This window comes from Neovison vison, chromosome 10, assembly GCF_020171115.1.
Source record: "Neovison vison isolate M4711 chromosome 10, ASM_NN_V1, whole genome shotgun sequence".
Classification (NCBI taxonomy): domain Eukaryota; kingdom Metazoa; phylum Chordata; class Mammalia; order Carnivora; family Mustelidae; genus Neogale; species Neogale vison.
The window spans coordinates 74,981,504-74,997,019 of NC_058100.1; the positions used below are offsets into that span (position 1 = coordinate 74,981,504).

Below are 15,516 nucleotides of genomic sequence, written 5' to 3' on the forward strand. Positions count from 1 at the left end.
CAGTTTTGGAGTGGAGTCTTTTGGATTTTCCACATAGAGTATCATATCATCTGCGAAGAGTGATAATTTGACTTCTTCTTTGCCGATTTAGATGCCTTTAATTTCCTTTTGTTGTCTGATTGCTGAGGCTAGGACTTCTAGTACTATGTTGAATAGCAGTGGTGATAATGGACATCCCTGCCGTGTTCCTGACCTTAGTGGAAAAGCTTTCAGTTTTTCTCCATTGAGAATGATATTTGCAGTGGGTTTTTCATAGATGGCTTTGATGATATTGAGGTATGTGCCCTCTATCCCTACACTTTGAAGGGTTTTAATCAGGAAGGGATGCTGTACTTTGTCAAATGCTTTTTCAGCATCTATTGAGAGTATCATATGGTTCTTGTTCTTTCTTTTATTGATGTGTTGTATCACATTGACTGATTTGCGGATGTTGAACCAACCTTGCAGCCCTGGGATAAATCCCAGTTGGTCGTGGTGAATAATCCTTTTAATGTACTGTTGAATCCTATTGGCTAGTATTTTGGTGAGAATTTTTGCATCTGTGTTCATCAAGGATATTGGTCTATAGCTCTCTTTTTTGATGGGATCCTTGTCTGGTTTTGGGATCAAGGTGATGCTGGCCTCATAAAATGAGTTTGGGAGTTTTCCTTCCATTTCTATTTTTTGGAACAGTTTCAGGAGAATAGGAATTAGTTCTTCTTTAAATGTTTGGTAGAATTCCCCCGGGAAGCCATCTGGCCCTGGGCTTTTGTTTGTTTGGAGATTTTTAATGACTGTTTCAATCTCCTTACTGGTTATGGGTCTGTTCAGGCTTTCTATTTCTTCCTGGTTCAATTTTGGTAGTTTATATGTTTCTAGGAATGCATCCATTTCTTCCAGATTGTCAAATTTGTTGGCATAGAGTTGCTCATAGTATGTTCTTATAATAGTTTGTATTTCTTTGGTGTTAGTTGTGATCTCTCCTCTTTCATTCATGATTTTATTTATTTGTGTCCTTTCTCTTTTCTTTTTGATAAGTCTGGCCAAGGGTTTATCAATTTTATTAATTCTTTCAAAGAACCAGCTCCTAGTTTGGTTGATTTGTTCTATTGTTTTTTTGGTTTCTATTTCATTGATTTCTGCTCTGATCTTTATGATTTATCTTCTCCTGCTGGGCTTAGGGTTTCTTTCTTGTTCTTTCTCCAGCTCCTTTAGGTGTAGGGTTAGGTTGTGTACCTGAGACCTTTCTTGTTTCTTGAGAAAAGCTTGTACCGCTATATATTTTCCTCTCAGGACTGCCTTTGTTGTGTCCCACAGATTTTGAACCGTTGTATTTTCATTATCATTTGTTTCCATGATTTTTTTCAATTCTTCTTTAATTTCCCGGTTGACCCATTCATTCTTTAGAAGGATGCTGTTTAGTCTCCATGTATTTGTGTTCTTTCCAAACTTCCTCTTGTGGTTGAGTTCTAGCTTCAGAGCATTGTGGTCTGAAAATATGCAGGGAATGATCCCAATCTTTTGATACTGGTTGAGTCCTGATTTAGGACCGAGGATGTGATCTATTCTGGAGAATGTTCCATGTGCACTAGAGAAGAATGTGTATTCTGTAGCTTTGGGATGAAATGTTCTGAATATATCTGTGATGTCCATCTCATCCAGTGTATCATTTAAGGCCTTTATTTCCCTGTTGATCTTTTGCTTGGATGATCTGTCCATTTCAGTGAGGGGAGTGTTAAAGTCCCCTACTATTATTGTATTATTGTTGAGGTGTTTCTTTGATTTTGTTATTAATCGGTTTATATAGTTGGCTGCGCCCACGTTGGGGGCATAGATATTTAAAATTGTTAGATCTTCTTGTTGGACAGACCCTTTGAGTATGATATAGTGTCCTTCCTCATCTCTTATTATAGTCTTTGGCTTAAAATCTAATTGATCTGATATAAGGATTGCCACTCCTGCTTTTTTCTGATGTCCATTAGCATGGTAAATTCTTTTCCACCCCCTCACTTTAAGTCTGGAGGTGTCTTCGGGTTTAAAATGAGTTTCTTGGAGGCAACATATAGATGGGTTTTGTTTTTTTATCCATTCTGATACCCTGTGTCTTTTGATTGGGGCATTTAGCCCATTTGGCATTTTAAAATAAGGATAACTTGAACAAATTAAATTACTGAAAAACTGAAAAAATTTGAAACTTGCAAGCATATGTATCTCCATAAAATCTGTGCTATTATCTACTTGTTTGCTATGCCCCTTCATTCTTGTCCTGTTCATTATGAGGAGTAAAATAGGTGTAAATAGAAATTTTCTATGGTATTTACACAATAACCCAAAGTTGTCTAATAATTTCACAGAAGTTAAAGAGTTCTGCTTGATGTGTATACTAGTTTGTAATTTACTGCTTCGAGGTAAAGTGAAACAGATCTAGAGAAAGGTCTTCATCTTGTTCCTTTACACAGAGCACAGAGGAGTGTTAACCTCATTTGGAAGAATGTTATAAAGCAGGTTATGGGCTACTGACCAGCACAGTGTGGTATTGACTGCCAGCTTCCATTTCGGCACACAATTTCTTCTGCATCCTGAATTATATAATTGTCTTGACAGACAACAGATACTTTTTCTCCATCCTGATAATTCACCGTCGTTGCCATATTTTGAGCATTGGGAATCTGAGGTGGAGGGGGGCACGGCTGCGTGATAACTTCTAAAAATATTAAAATTAGATTTCTTGAATAAAAATTATAAGTTAAACACATTAATGAGATAATTAAACAGAAAACTCAATAGCAATATATCATTAATGATCAAATAATGACATTATGGTCTATATTTAAAAATACTCTTCAGCTTGTAGAGAAAGCACTTTAATATATCACATGTTATATATATGTTATATTCTCACCGTCTTATTTGTAGTATCTTCATTTTATTCTTTCTGTGATAAATCTTGCATAATTTATGTTAAAACTTATTTTAAAGATTTCTTTTTTTTAAGGTCCTATTTATTTATTTGACAAGCGAGGAGTGGGAGAGGGAGAAGCAGGTTTCCCACCCAGCAGGCAGCCTGGGATCATGACTGAGCCGAAGGCAGACACTTAATGACTGAGCCACCCAGGTGCCTCTCTTTCAACAATTTCTCTTTCTTTTCTTTCTTTCCTTCTTTCTTTCTTTTTCTTTTTTTTTAAAGTTTTTTTTTTTTAAGATTTTATTTATTCACTTGACAGAGATCACAAGTAGGCGGAGAGGCAGGCAGAGAGAGAGAGGAGGAAGCAGGCTCCCCACTGAGCAGAGAGCCCAATGCGGGGCTCAATCCCAGGACCCTGAGATCAGGACCTGAGCCGAAGGCAGAGGCTTAACCCACTGAGCCACCCAGGTGCCCCTCTTTCTTTCTTTTTTTAAAAGATTTTATTTATTTATTTGACAGACAGATACCACAAGTAGGCAGAGAGGCAGGCAGAGAAAGAGGAGGAAGCGGGCTTTCAGCTGAGCAGAGAGCCCGAAATGGGGCTCTATCCCAGGATGCTGGGATGATGACCTGAGCCGAAGGCAGAGGCTTTAGCTCACTGAGCCACCCAGGCTCCCCTCTTTTAATGTTTCTAACCATTTGGAGATTCTAGTAAGTAAGTAAGTAGTAAAAGGCACTATGTGAATACTGAGTGGACAATTCAGTTAGAACTTGAACTTAATGACTGAGCCACACAGGCACCCCAAAAGAGAGATATTTCTTCAAAACTACAGCTTCCTTGCTTGAGAAAAGATAGTAAGAAAACCTGAATATTTCACTACTTATTAAAGAAATTGAATTCTTCATCAAGAAAAACTTCCAAAAAAAGCAAATCATATATCAGATGACTTTGTAGGTGAAGTCTACCAATCATGCAAGGTAGAATAATAACATGATGATATGCATATTAATAATATCACATAAATACTTTCAGAAAACAGAGAAGCAGAGAACAGTCCTCAATTTGTTTCATAAGGCCACAATAATCCTAATAACAAAACTTGGGAGATGCATTTAAAGAAAAAGTAACTATGGATTTATATTCCCCATGAATATAGATGCAAAACTCCTTAAAAATATATCAGCAAATTGAGTACATGAAAATATAGAAAGAATAACATCTCATCACCTAGTAGAGTTAACTCTGGGAAGGAGAGATTTGTTCAACATTCCAAAATTTATGTATATAACTCACTGTATTAACAAAATTAAGGGAATCATCATATCAAGAGATACATAAAAAGCATTTAAAAACATTCAGCATTGATTGATCATAAAATTTCTCACTCAGTTAAGTGAGAATAGAAGCAATTTCCTTAAGCCGATAAGGGGCATTTACAGAAATCCTTAACTGACATTATACTTGTGGTGAAATGTTGAATACCCTCTCCCAGTGATCAGGAATTGGACAAAGATGTATGTTCTTATCTCTTCCTTTTAACAGTTTAGCAGAGGTCCTAGTCAGTAAATAAAAATGAACAGGCAAAATTAAAATCTTGTATTTTCAGTGATAAAATTGCTTACAGAAATTGCAACAGATCTACAAGATAGTACTTAAAATGAATAATGCAACTGGCATAGTGTCAGAGTATAAAATCAATGTGCACAATTCAAGTGGGACCAATGCATAGGAAGAAACTGACCTCACCTCCTCCCAGCAACTCACAGGTGTATATGGAACAATTTCCTATGAAAACTAGCTGGATAGCTCCTTCACAACTAACAGTGAAAGGGCCACTTCCAGGTGGGCAGGAGAGTCAAGACCCAGTAGGGACAGAAACCCCACCCCTGGCAGGGCCACACACAGTCAGGTGTTCTCCCACACAGAGCTACTTCCTGAGCAGAGAGAGGTCTGTGTCGCACATCAGCACCCCAAACTCTGGGACCTGAAAAAGCAAGATGAGCCCCCAAAACTCCTGGCTTTGAAAACCAAAGGGTCTCACATCCAGAAGACCCACTGGGCTGCAGAGAACAGAGATTTTTTAAAAAAGATTTTATTTATTTATTTGACAGACAGAGAGAGGGAGGGCGAGCACAAGCAAGGCAAGCAGCAGGCAGAAGGAGAGGGAGAAGCAGACTCCCTGTTCAGCAGAAAGCCTGATGTGGAGCTCGATCCCATGACTTTGAGATCATGACCAATTGGAAGGTAGTCACTTAACCCACTGAGTCACGCAGGCGCTACGGTCCCTCAGGGGACCCACCTGAAAAGTAGACTTGGAGAAACACCTAGACATATGAGAAGGAGATTCATTTGCTAATCTTAAAACATCTACCTGAGGGGCAGGGGTCTGTTGGGACTCTTTCCCCCATGGAGATGCTGACACTTTTCACCTTGGTAACACCCGCGGGTGCACTCCAGCCCAGGGCTCTCCTGGGGCCCCAGCCCTGTCTTCTCCCGCTGCCTCGCTAAAGCTGGCAAGCATGCTTAGCGCAAGGAGGGGATGCTCCTCGATTTCCTGGCTCTCCTGGCTACAGGGGCTTGCCTTTCTGGGTCCCACAGGACTGTAACACTGGAGAGGTTATTCGTGGCAGGCTACCACCTCCAGGGCACTCCACAGACAGCGGACTAACACAAGCGCCTAGGCTTGCTGTGACAAAGGCCTATTTACGTGTCCTGGAACCTTAGCTCCAGGGGCAGTTCGGATTTGCGGCACATCTGGAGGCTTCTCCGGGGACGGGAACTTTAGGGGGACGAGGGGGACACCAACTTTGTGCTCTCTTCAGCCTCAAAGAAAACCCAGACGCTAATTCTTAAAGCTACCTGATGGGATGTTAATTTAAGGCCACCACGTTTCTGGGTTTTGTTTTATAGCCGACTAAGGCACTGATGCAATTAATACTTAGGAATAGTGTTTGGGCTAGTTTCTGAATTTCCTTCCAGCTGAAAAATTATGTGTAGTGATACATAAGCAAAAAATTTTAAAAGATGCAAAAATACTAAAATAACAAGTTAGGAAGAAATAGAGTAAATTTTTGAAAACAAGAGCTTACCTGTGCAGCTTAGTTCGGGGTTCCATCGCCCATTTATGCATGTTGAGAGTTTCGACTTTGTTGATCCTTTGCATTTATAACTTACATTCTTGTTATGATCATATACAGTCTTACCTGATGATTGTGTCTGTTTGGTCAAGTTGAATTTACATTTTTCAAGTTCATTGGTTGCTATAAAATGAAGATATTCCCTTGAAAAGACTAATAAGAATCAAAGCAACTACAACAAAAAAATATTTTAGAGTCAATAGTGAAATATTATAACAGGCATATAAGTGAAATCAATAATGAAATTAGCATCTGAGCCCATAAATCCCACCGACCAATCTACTCCTGACCAACGGCATGAGATGGGCTCTTATGTATGACCATAAGTCTCATGTCCAGTCCTGGAGATTTCTGGGAAAATGTCCATCATAAATACCTTCTTCACATTGGGGATTAGAAAAGTGTAAGAGGCTCACTTTTTAGGATCATCTACATACTGAACAGTCATCGCCTTGACTACATTTGGTCCCACATTTATCTGTGGAAGTAGAATGTATGAAATTGCTAGCTTAAATATATTTTTTCAATAAAGGTAATACAATAAGAAAAGTAAAGCTAAGATGTCTCATGGAGAATGTGAATATTTAAGTAGATCTTCAGCATGATCACTAAAAAATAGGAACAGATTCTTGGAATTAGAAGCTGATTTTAGTTTTACTGACTCTGAGTTAAATATACCAACTGTTTACATAGCTACATATTCAAAAAATTCAATGCAGATTGAAGTAAGTACAGATTGATATATAGGTCTTTGTTAATGATTTGTTAATGTTGGCCAAAGAAGTAATGATTTTGTAATAAAAAATAAAACAAAGGAAACTAATTCAAAATACATTAGAGGCTGATCTTAAAAAAAAATACATTAGAGGCTGAGAATTAGTCTTGTTTTTAAGGCTTGTCCACAATGTTGAGGAAGACAAAACAAGGTGTTCAGGTGATGGTAACTGAGGGACACAAGGAGTGGTGGTAGTTGTCGTTGCACTATGACTGATTGGTTTCTGAAAGAATTTCTTTGTTTATTAGGAGAAAATAAACATTCGGAGAAGAGTGAACAGTTAGATTAGCTGGAGGTATGATATTAATACTGAATGAAGAAAATTAGAGTAAGGTCTATGATAGGTGTAAGGGGATTATGTTAAGCTGAATATAGGTAGAATATTAATCTTTGGAAGGCAAACTCTGAGATCAGAAGAGAATTGTAATTGAAGCAGGTATTTTAGAATAAGAATGAAAAGTTGAACGTTTTCATGCCTGTTTTAACTTCGGGTTTTTCCCTGATGTGAAACAAGGGGTGATCATTGTGGAGATAGAAGAGGACAAAGATGAGGTTTGGTCTTGAAGTACTGACAGTATGTCCAATGAGAATGTGTTTAGCAAAAACATAAGGATTAATAAACAACAAAACTTATGATTCATTCAACAAACTCCTGTTTAATGTGTGCTGTATGTCTGCCAGTCTTTTGGGTATTGGGAATACATCATGAACAAAAGAGGAGTAAATCTCTGCTCTCATGGACGGTGTGCCTAAGCCCTGCCTTCTCCTTGGAACAATTAATGCCCAGAAATCTGATGAATAAGTAAGATGGAACACTCAGAGCTCTCTTTGAATGTAGGACTTAGGAAAACTCTAGGAAAGAACTCATTCCAAGAGAAAAATGAAAAGGGTCCCCAATATTTTCCATGTTAGTCATAAAAGACTTGGTCATCCAAAGGTCAGGATGATTTACATACATCAACCTGAGTGAAGTCATCCATCAGATTGGTTTCCTGGCCTAACCCTGACTGCCTCTTTTGACGGAGTTCTTTGTCAATCTACTGATTGAGAGGGCCTGCGGCCCACCCACCCTCAGCACATTAACTTGTTGCATTTGAAAGAGATTGGGAAATTGTTAGAGACTTCGAGAAAGGCAAGATTCCTATAGGAATGTAGCCAGTGGGTATTAACTTCCTTTTTCCAAGGTTTGAAATTAAGAGTACTACCTAAAAACAAAAGTGTTCTATTTTCCTGGAAATTAGTACTCATATTTAAATCATATGAATAACCATAAGTAAAATTTAGCTTCATACTTATAAGCAGTGTTAATATCAGGGACAGAAATACTGATAAAATTCTATTGTAATTTGTAGACATAAAATGAACTATAAGCAATGTCTGCTTTCATTATAATTGAAGATCCTACTTTTTAAAAATAAGGTTTTATTTACGCATTTGAGAGAGAGAGCATGAGAAGGAGGGTCAGAGGGAGAGGGAGAAGCAGACTCCCTGCTGAGCAGGAAGCCTGATGTGGGAATTCAATCCCAGGATCCTGAGATCACGAGGTGAGTAGAAGGCAGACACTTAACTGACTGAGCCACCCAGGTCCCCCTGCAATGGGACATTTTCGAGAATATATTTAAATTTCAAAAATATGTTAGCAAATAGAGCTTTTAAAATAAAATATTAAATTTCATTGACTGTCAATTTGAGAAGTGTCTTCTCACCGATGCACTGAGGAAGTGCGGTCCACATTCCATTAAGACATGTAATTGACTTGTGTCCAATCATTGTAAAGTCTTCCATGCAATTGAACTCTACCGAATCTCCATGGTGATAGGGAGGGGCAGAAGACTCAACAACAGAGCCATAATGAAGTTCAGGTATATCTCTACATGTACTTTCCACCTCTGTGAAAATTTCACAAAAAGATGTTTACTTACAAAATGCAATTTATGTGTTTATATGATTACTTACAAAATGCAATTTATGTGTTTATATGATTACAGTGTTGATTTCTGTTTAAATATGAATACTTTTTATACATTACCAATACATATAGGCAAGTCTGTCCATTGTCCATCAACACACTGAATTTTTTTAAAACCCTTCATCAGAAATCTAGTATTGCAAACATATTCCACCAAATCATTGTGTTCATAGATTTCTTTTTGTGTTTCTTTAACTTCCCCATTGAGGAGTTGAGGAGGTGGAGCACACTGTTTTGGTTGCTCTAGAAGAGAAATACTGTGTAAATAATGGTTAAATTATCTATCTATTCTATGACTTAAAAATCCATAAAACAGAGAGTTTTAAAAATTAATTAATGTAATTTACAATATAATTTTTATAGCATTCTCAAACAATGGCATTACATCAGAAACATGTTTCCCAGTTCTATTACTTACACTGAACAAGAGTACTGGAAGTATATTTAAGCCCAGAAAATATGTTTAATAATCTAGATATTCTAAAGATGTGTGCAAACCAATTAATAAATGTGGTTGTGTAAATTACAGCAATATTCATATTCCATGGAAACATTTTATCAAAAGTGTTGGAGAAAATGCCATGATTTGAGAAAAGCATTGGATCAAGATGTTTTAACTTTGATTAAGCATACATATGATTGAATTGATAATAAGTTGCTTGAATATCATTTAGACACAGTGAAACTTGAGGAAAGGCCCATGCTATACAAAGAGTCCAATATTATTGGTGAAACTGTAGACAAGGAAAAACAACAAAAGGAATGTGAGACATCATATATATATCTATGCATACTTCCACTACATATTTCAAGAAACAATTGGAGATTAATTGCTTAACTAAGGGAGTCTGAAGGATCTACCCACCCAGTACATGTCCTGGCTTAATGCACTAGATTATAGACACACTCAAAGCCAACAGAAAATTAAGATGTAAAAAAAAAAGGCTGATATCCAAATCCTAATTCTTATTTTAGCAATTGTTAAGATAGATATTCACCTTTACATGTTGGAAAATTAGGGGACCATCCAAAGTGGTAACATTGAACTGAATCTGGTCCAACTCTTTTAAGTCTTGGTTTGCAGGAGAATTTCAACACGTCTCCAACTCTATATTTCTCCTTTCTGGGATTAACAATTAAGTTTTCTTCTACTTCTGGAACCGTGCATTCTATTTCTATAAAAAAAGGTCAAACAATTTAGTGAGAATATTTAATCAATCATCACCAAAGTAAATTTTATGTGTCTTATAAAAATGAGGATTTGAATACTGCATATACAGAGGGGCATTAGATAAATCCTCCTCCTTGAAAAATATTCCATATTAGATTTTACACACCTAAATTCATAGAGGACTAAGGAATATTAAGGCATTGAATAGCAATATATGTATCCTGAAAATTTATTTGTAATGTCAACTTGCTTATATTGGATCTAATTTTATAACTGCCATTTATTTATAAAATATAAGTGATATTGTTTTGTACTCTCAAAACAGGAAAGTATTCTCTTGCATTAAAAAAAGTGATGCTATAATTTTAAAATTGCACTCAAATAAGAATTGGTATTTTAATTTAATGTAAATATAATTGGAGAACCAGAACACACTTAAGGCATTTCTTTCTTTTTTTTAAAGATTTTATTTATTTATTTGTCAGAGAGAGAGGGAGAGAGAGCGAGCCCAGGCAGACAGAGAGGCAGGCAGAGGCAGAGGGAGAAGCAGGCTCCCTGCCGAGCAAGGAGCCTGATGTGGGACTCGATCCCAGGACGCTGGGATCATGACCTGAGCCGAAGGCAGCTGCTTCACCAACTGAGCCACCCAGGCGTCCCATTTAAGGCATTTCTAATGTGGCTTAAAGACACTATTAAAATTGCTTAATTTATATTATATTATATCATGTTAATTATATTAGTAAAGAAATAAAACTGAACCATAAACTGAAACATGAAACAAAGTAAAGAAACATGTTCAAGGTCACATAACTAGGCATATTCTAGGTGTCCTGAGTATTTATATAATATACAACTATCTATTTTTATTGAACCTCTAATTTATATCATCTGTTAATAAACTTGATTATTCTGATTCAATTTAAGAATATGAAAATTAGGGGTGCCTGGGTGGCTCAATGGGTTAAAGGCTCTGCCTTCGGCTCGGGTCATGATCTCAGGGTACTGGGATTGAGCTGCATGTGGGGCTCTCTGCTCAGCGGGGAGCCTGCTTCCCTTCCTCTCTCCCTCTGCCTGCCTCTCTGCCTTCTTGTGATCTACGTCAAATAAATAAAATCTTTAAGAAAAAAAAAGAATATGAAAATTATCCCTTTAAATTTGTCAAATTTGTGACATTTATTACATTCCTAAATATTATAAAAATTCATTTTTCAAATTTGGAACCCTCCTATCTTGCTAATTAATTTGCAAAATTAAAAATTGGAATTTAAATATTAGAATCATACTAAAATGAAAAACAATCCTTTGACATAGCAGAGCATTTGTAATTATTAAAACATTTTACAGATGAAGAAGAGTGAACAAAGCTCCAAATAAGCTTGGTTATTGCCCTAGGATACATGTTTAGTCAACAATGGAATTAGAATTTAGTCAATGATGGAATTGGAATTGACTTGGCTGACTCCACAGGATTCACTTCCTTATCCTTTAATCACTTCCTTCTCTCCACTTCTATGAGAACAGCCATTCCAAAATGTTTTCTTCTCCCTGTTCTCTGGGTCCTCCTTTTTTTCTAGCTACTTTGCCACCCACTTCTCTTCTGCCTGACCCTAAACTTTGGAATGCTTCAGGGCTCAGTCTTGAGCTCTCTTCCCTTTTTATTCTGTATTCTTTTCCAGTTTGCTATCATCATTTATTGGGTGACAATTCTAAATATATCTTTCTTAGTTAGACTCATATATTCAGCTCTGTAGTTTACATATCCAATTTTGACTGTCCATGGGCAACTCAACCATAACGTGCTCAAGTCAAAAGCTGTGATGTTCCTCCCAAAGTGCTCTTTCTTCTGTCAGCATCATCTCATAGAAAAGCATTGCCATTTAGCCGCTTGCTTATGAAAAAAATTTAAAACAAGCATGTGAATCCCTTGACCATAACTCTGTCTTGCATCCAATATTTAGTAAGCATCAGCTGTGTTTTCTACCAAGAAAGTAGATCTCGCATGTGTTCTGCTTTGCAGCTCGTCAGCCATCTCCTTATCCCATTCCCCACACTTACTCATCCTGCAAAAATTCCTGAATCTTCTCTTGCCCACCATAAGTACAACATATAGAAAAAAAAAACTTTAAAAAATCTAAATAAATTTATATTCTTTTTTCCTTAAACTTCTTTATGGGTTCTTATCAATCAATAAATTAATCTAAAGGCTGACATGCCTTGAAAATAACCTGAATAATCCTTTTTTGCTTCCTATCCCTCCTCAGTTCATAACTCTCCCAAATCTTGAGTAGAATCTAGTGACCCTGATTTTTCCCAAATATTGTTTTGTTGTCAAGGTTTTGCATATACTGTTCCTTTGGCTTGGAACACCACAAATCCACTCTAGTTTCCCAGATTCAAGTCTTACTCCTACTCTTAGAAAATAGTGGATTCTCAAACACGAAAGAGAGTCATGTAATAATTGTCCACAGAACTTGTCCAAGTCAGAAAAGAAAGAACTTTGGGACCTAAAGAAATTAACACTCGAGGTAGAAGGTGTAAAAGCTGAAACGCAAGAGCAAAATAGCTGAGGAAATTGTTAGAAGCTATAATTTTGGTTTTCTTATGCTATACACTAAAAGAACCCCATTTAAAATAATATGAAAGACTGCATTTGGATTAAGAAACATTATTATACTTTATTTAAAAATCTATCATGTATATGGCCCATAGGAAACATTAATATACTGTGTTAAAGATTAATTATTGTATTTGGGCTTTAAAACATTCTGTTCTCCCAGTTTACATTAAATCAGGAGACACCTGAGTTTAGTCATTCTCTCTTAAAAATGACTTTAAATAATGAAAATTTGTTCAAAACGGAACATTTTAAACTCGTTTTGTTGATTTTGTTAATCTTGAAAAAAAGAATACCTGAAAAAACAGCACTTACCATAACATGCTGGTTTATGAGACCAACCGTTATTACCACACACTATGGAACCTGCACGCCCATCTCTGCTTTCATATCCGTCAAGGCATTCATAGTCCAACGTGTCATTGACTTTAAACCACTGGCTATTGTTTCTGATTCTGGCATTATCCAATACTGGCACGTCACAAAATTCTAATGCATAATAGAATCCAAGGTTTCATTTCTAATATCATTTAATGGACAGTGTAATTAAGCCTCATCCCAAGGAGGTCAAAAAAGCTTTATCAATTAGTATGTGCCAATAAATTAAGTATCCATATTAAAAGAATCTAATACCAGTGATAAATCATTGTCCTGAAAAAGTTACTCAAAAAGAAAAAAATATGTTTCTACACAGAGTTTTTCTTATCACTGTGAAAAAATTATTCTAAGAACAGTTTTCTCATTTATACTTATATGTTTATCCCATGTTTATAATAAAATAGGCTGTTACAGGTGTATCAATACTTTATCTAGCAAAGTGGAAGAGAATTTTGTGAATTAAGATGCCAAACTCTTCAAACCCCTCAGACTGTTTTGAAGTGGCAGGGGGGTGGGAGGTTGGGGTACCAGGTGGTGGGTATTATAGAGGGCACGGCTTGCATGGAGCACTGGGTGTGGTGAAAAAATAATGAATAATGTTTTTCTGAAAATAAATAAATTGGAAAAAAAAAGATGCCAAACTCATTAGCAGTGTGACAAATAGGCCAGATTGGTTGATTCAAGATTAATTTCCAACAGTGTGAGTAATAAACATCCTATAAAACTGTACTTTACAACATAATAATTTCCATGAGAGACTGTGGACTCTAAAAAACAATCTGAGGGGTTTGAAGTGGCGGGGGGGTGGGAGGTTGGGGTACCAGGTGGTGGGTATTATAGAGGGTACGGCTTGCATGGAGCAATGGGTGTGATGAAAAAATAATGAATAATGTTTTTCTGAAAATAAATAAATTGAAAAAAAAACTGTACTTTACAACATAACAATTTCCAAAGCTCATAAGCTTATTTTCTTTCCCCAATATATTCCTAATGGCTATGTATTCTTTAAAACTTACCAAGATTGAATTGAGAGCTAACTCAACTTTGTAAAACTCGTTATAAGGAAGTAAAGTGTTAAAAGTGTCAATTTTTGCTAACACAGTAGTAGAATGATGTTAATAAAGGTTGTAAATAATTCATCTCAAATGTTATACTGTGGTATGTAGGCAGCTAGAAAGCAAAGCTATACTAGTGAAAAATGAGAGAGAGATTTTCTCTTCCATAATAAGAGTGTTTTAATGGATAACTGATTGCAATTTAGTATAAAATGAGTTTGATATGGGAAAAATTTTATCATTTTTTCCCCTGTGGCTAGTGCCCATAGTAAACATGGAAATGGAAAGAAATATGGAAATGAAAACAGTAGAAATGGATATTCAAATATCCACTTTACTCTAAGTGAATATGCTACATATCAGTTCAGACTATCACTGTGTAGCTTTGGAAATCTTTCAACACAACTGCATTTGGTACTATCTAGAAACATTTCTGTCTTTAATAAATAGATATTTATGCAGATTTCCTAAGGGAGAGGATTTTTTAGAAGTGGATTGACCCTGGATTATCAAACATGTAAATTCTACAGGTTAAATTAAAATTATGCACCATGGACCCACGTCTTCACTTAAAAATGTAACTTTTAGGGGCACCTGGGTGGCTCAGTGGGTTAAAGCCTCTGCCTTCGGCTCAGGTCATGATCCCAGAGTCCTGGGATTGAGCCCCGCATCAAGCTCTCTGCTCAGCAGGGAGCTTGCTTCCTCCTCTCTCTCTGCCTGCCTCTCTGTCTACTTGTGATCTCTGTCTGTCAAATAAATAAATAAAATCTTTAAAAAAATGTAACTTTTATGTCTGGGAACAAAGAATGACATAAAGTTTAATCACCTTAAAACAGGTACAGTAGGCACAGGATGTCAGCTAAAAATAAATGAGTTTATAGAAGAATACATATAAGCCTCGCTATCTAGTTTCCAAATCACAGGATGTTTTATTTTAATTAATTAATTAAATCAGAGGAAGTTTTAAAGTGGAAGAAAACTTGAACTGAAAGATGGACTGATATGCCACCCTACAAGTGATTAAAGAGTAAAAAAATATATTTTTTATTTATCTTTTTAAATGAGAACCACGTCAGCCCTTGCCTGCAGAGAAGAATTAAGTTAAAGTAAACTTTTGCACAATGATCATCAGGATAATGAATATGAACATAAAATACTCACTAATACATGTGGGTTGACGAGACCATCCACTTTCCAGACATGTAATTGATCCTGAAGTTTTACCATCTGGTGTTACATATCCTGATTTACACTGATATTTTGTTTCTTTATTCAAGGAATATTCATGTACAGATTCAGAAAAAAATCCATTTTCAATTGTTATCTCTGATTTTAAACATCTTTCTGAAAGGGAGAAAGTACAAGGAAAAGATAAGCATATAAATGTTTTTATGAAGGCTCAAATAATGTAGCAATATAAAAAATGAGGAGTCATTTATAGATGAAAACCCAGAAAATCCAAATTACCCAAATTCTTGAGACAGAGAAAATAAGCTATGTGTTTCCAAAGACATTAAATCAGGATAGTTCAT

The 15,516-nt window shown here is 36.2% G+C and overlaps 1 protein-coding gene across 2 annotated transcripts in view; it reads right to left on the bottom strand.

Annotated features, from left to right (window-relative positions):
• The window catches only part of LOC122918866 (complement factor H-like), a 106,734-nt gene that overhangs the window by 13,305 nt on the left and 77,913 nt on the right, over positions 1-15,516 (bottom strand). Inside the window, exons 10-16 of one of the 2 annotated variants that reach the window (XM_044267793.1) lie at positions 15,146-15,328; positions 12,867-13,040; positions 9,765-9,941; positions 8,827-9,009; positions 8,504-8,686; positions 5,975-6,145; positions 2,501-2,683 (exon numbers count right to left, since the gene is read on the bottom strand). In XM_044267793.1, coding sequence (XP_044123728.1) covers positions 2,501-2,683; positions 5,975-6,145; positions 8,504-8,686; positions 8,827-9,009; positions 9,765-9,941; positions 12,867-13,040; positions 15,146-15,328 — 1,254 coding nt within the window. The remainder of the gene's footprint in view (positions 1-2,500; positions 2,684-5,974; positions 6,146-8,503; positions 8,687-8,826; positions 9,010-9,764; positions 9,942-12,866; positions 13,041-15,145; positions 15,329-15,516) is intronic. The other variant, XM_044267794.1, reaches the window with a different exon arrangement.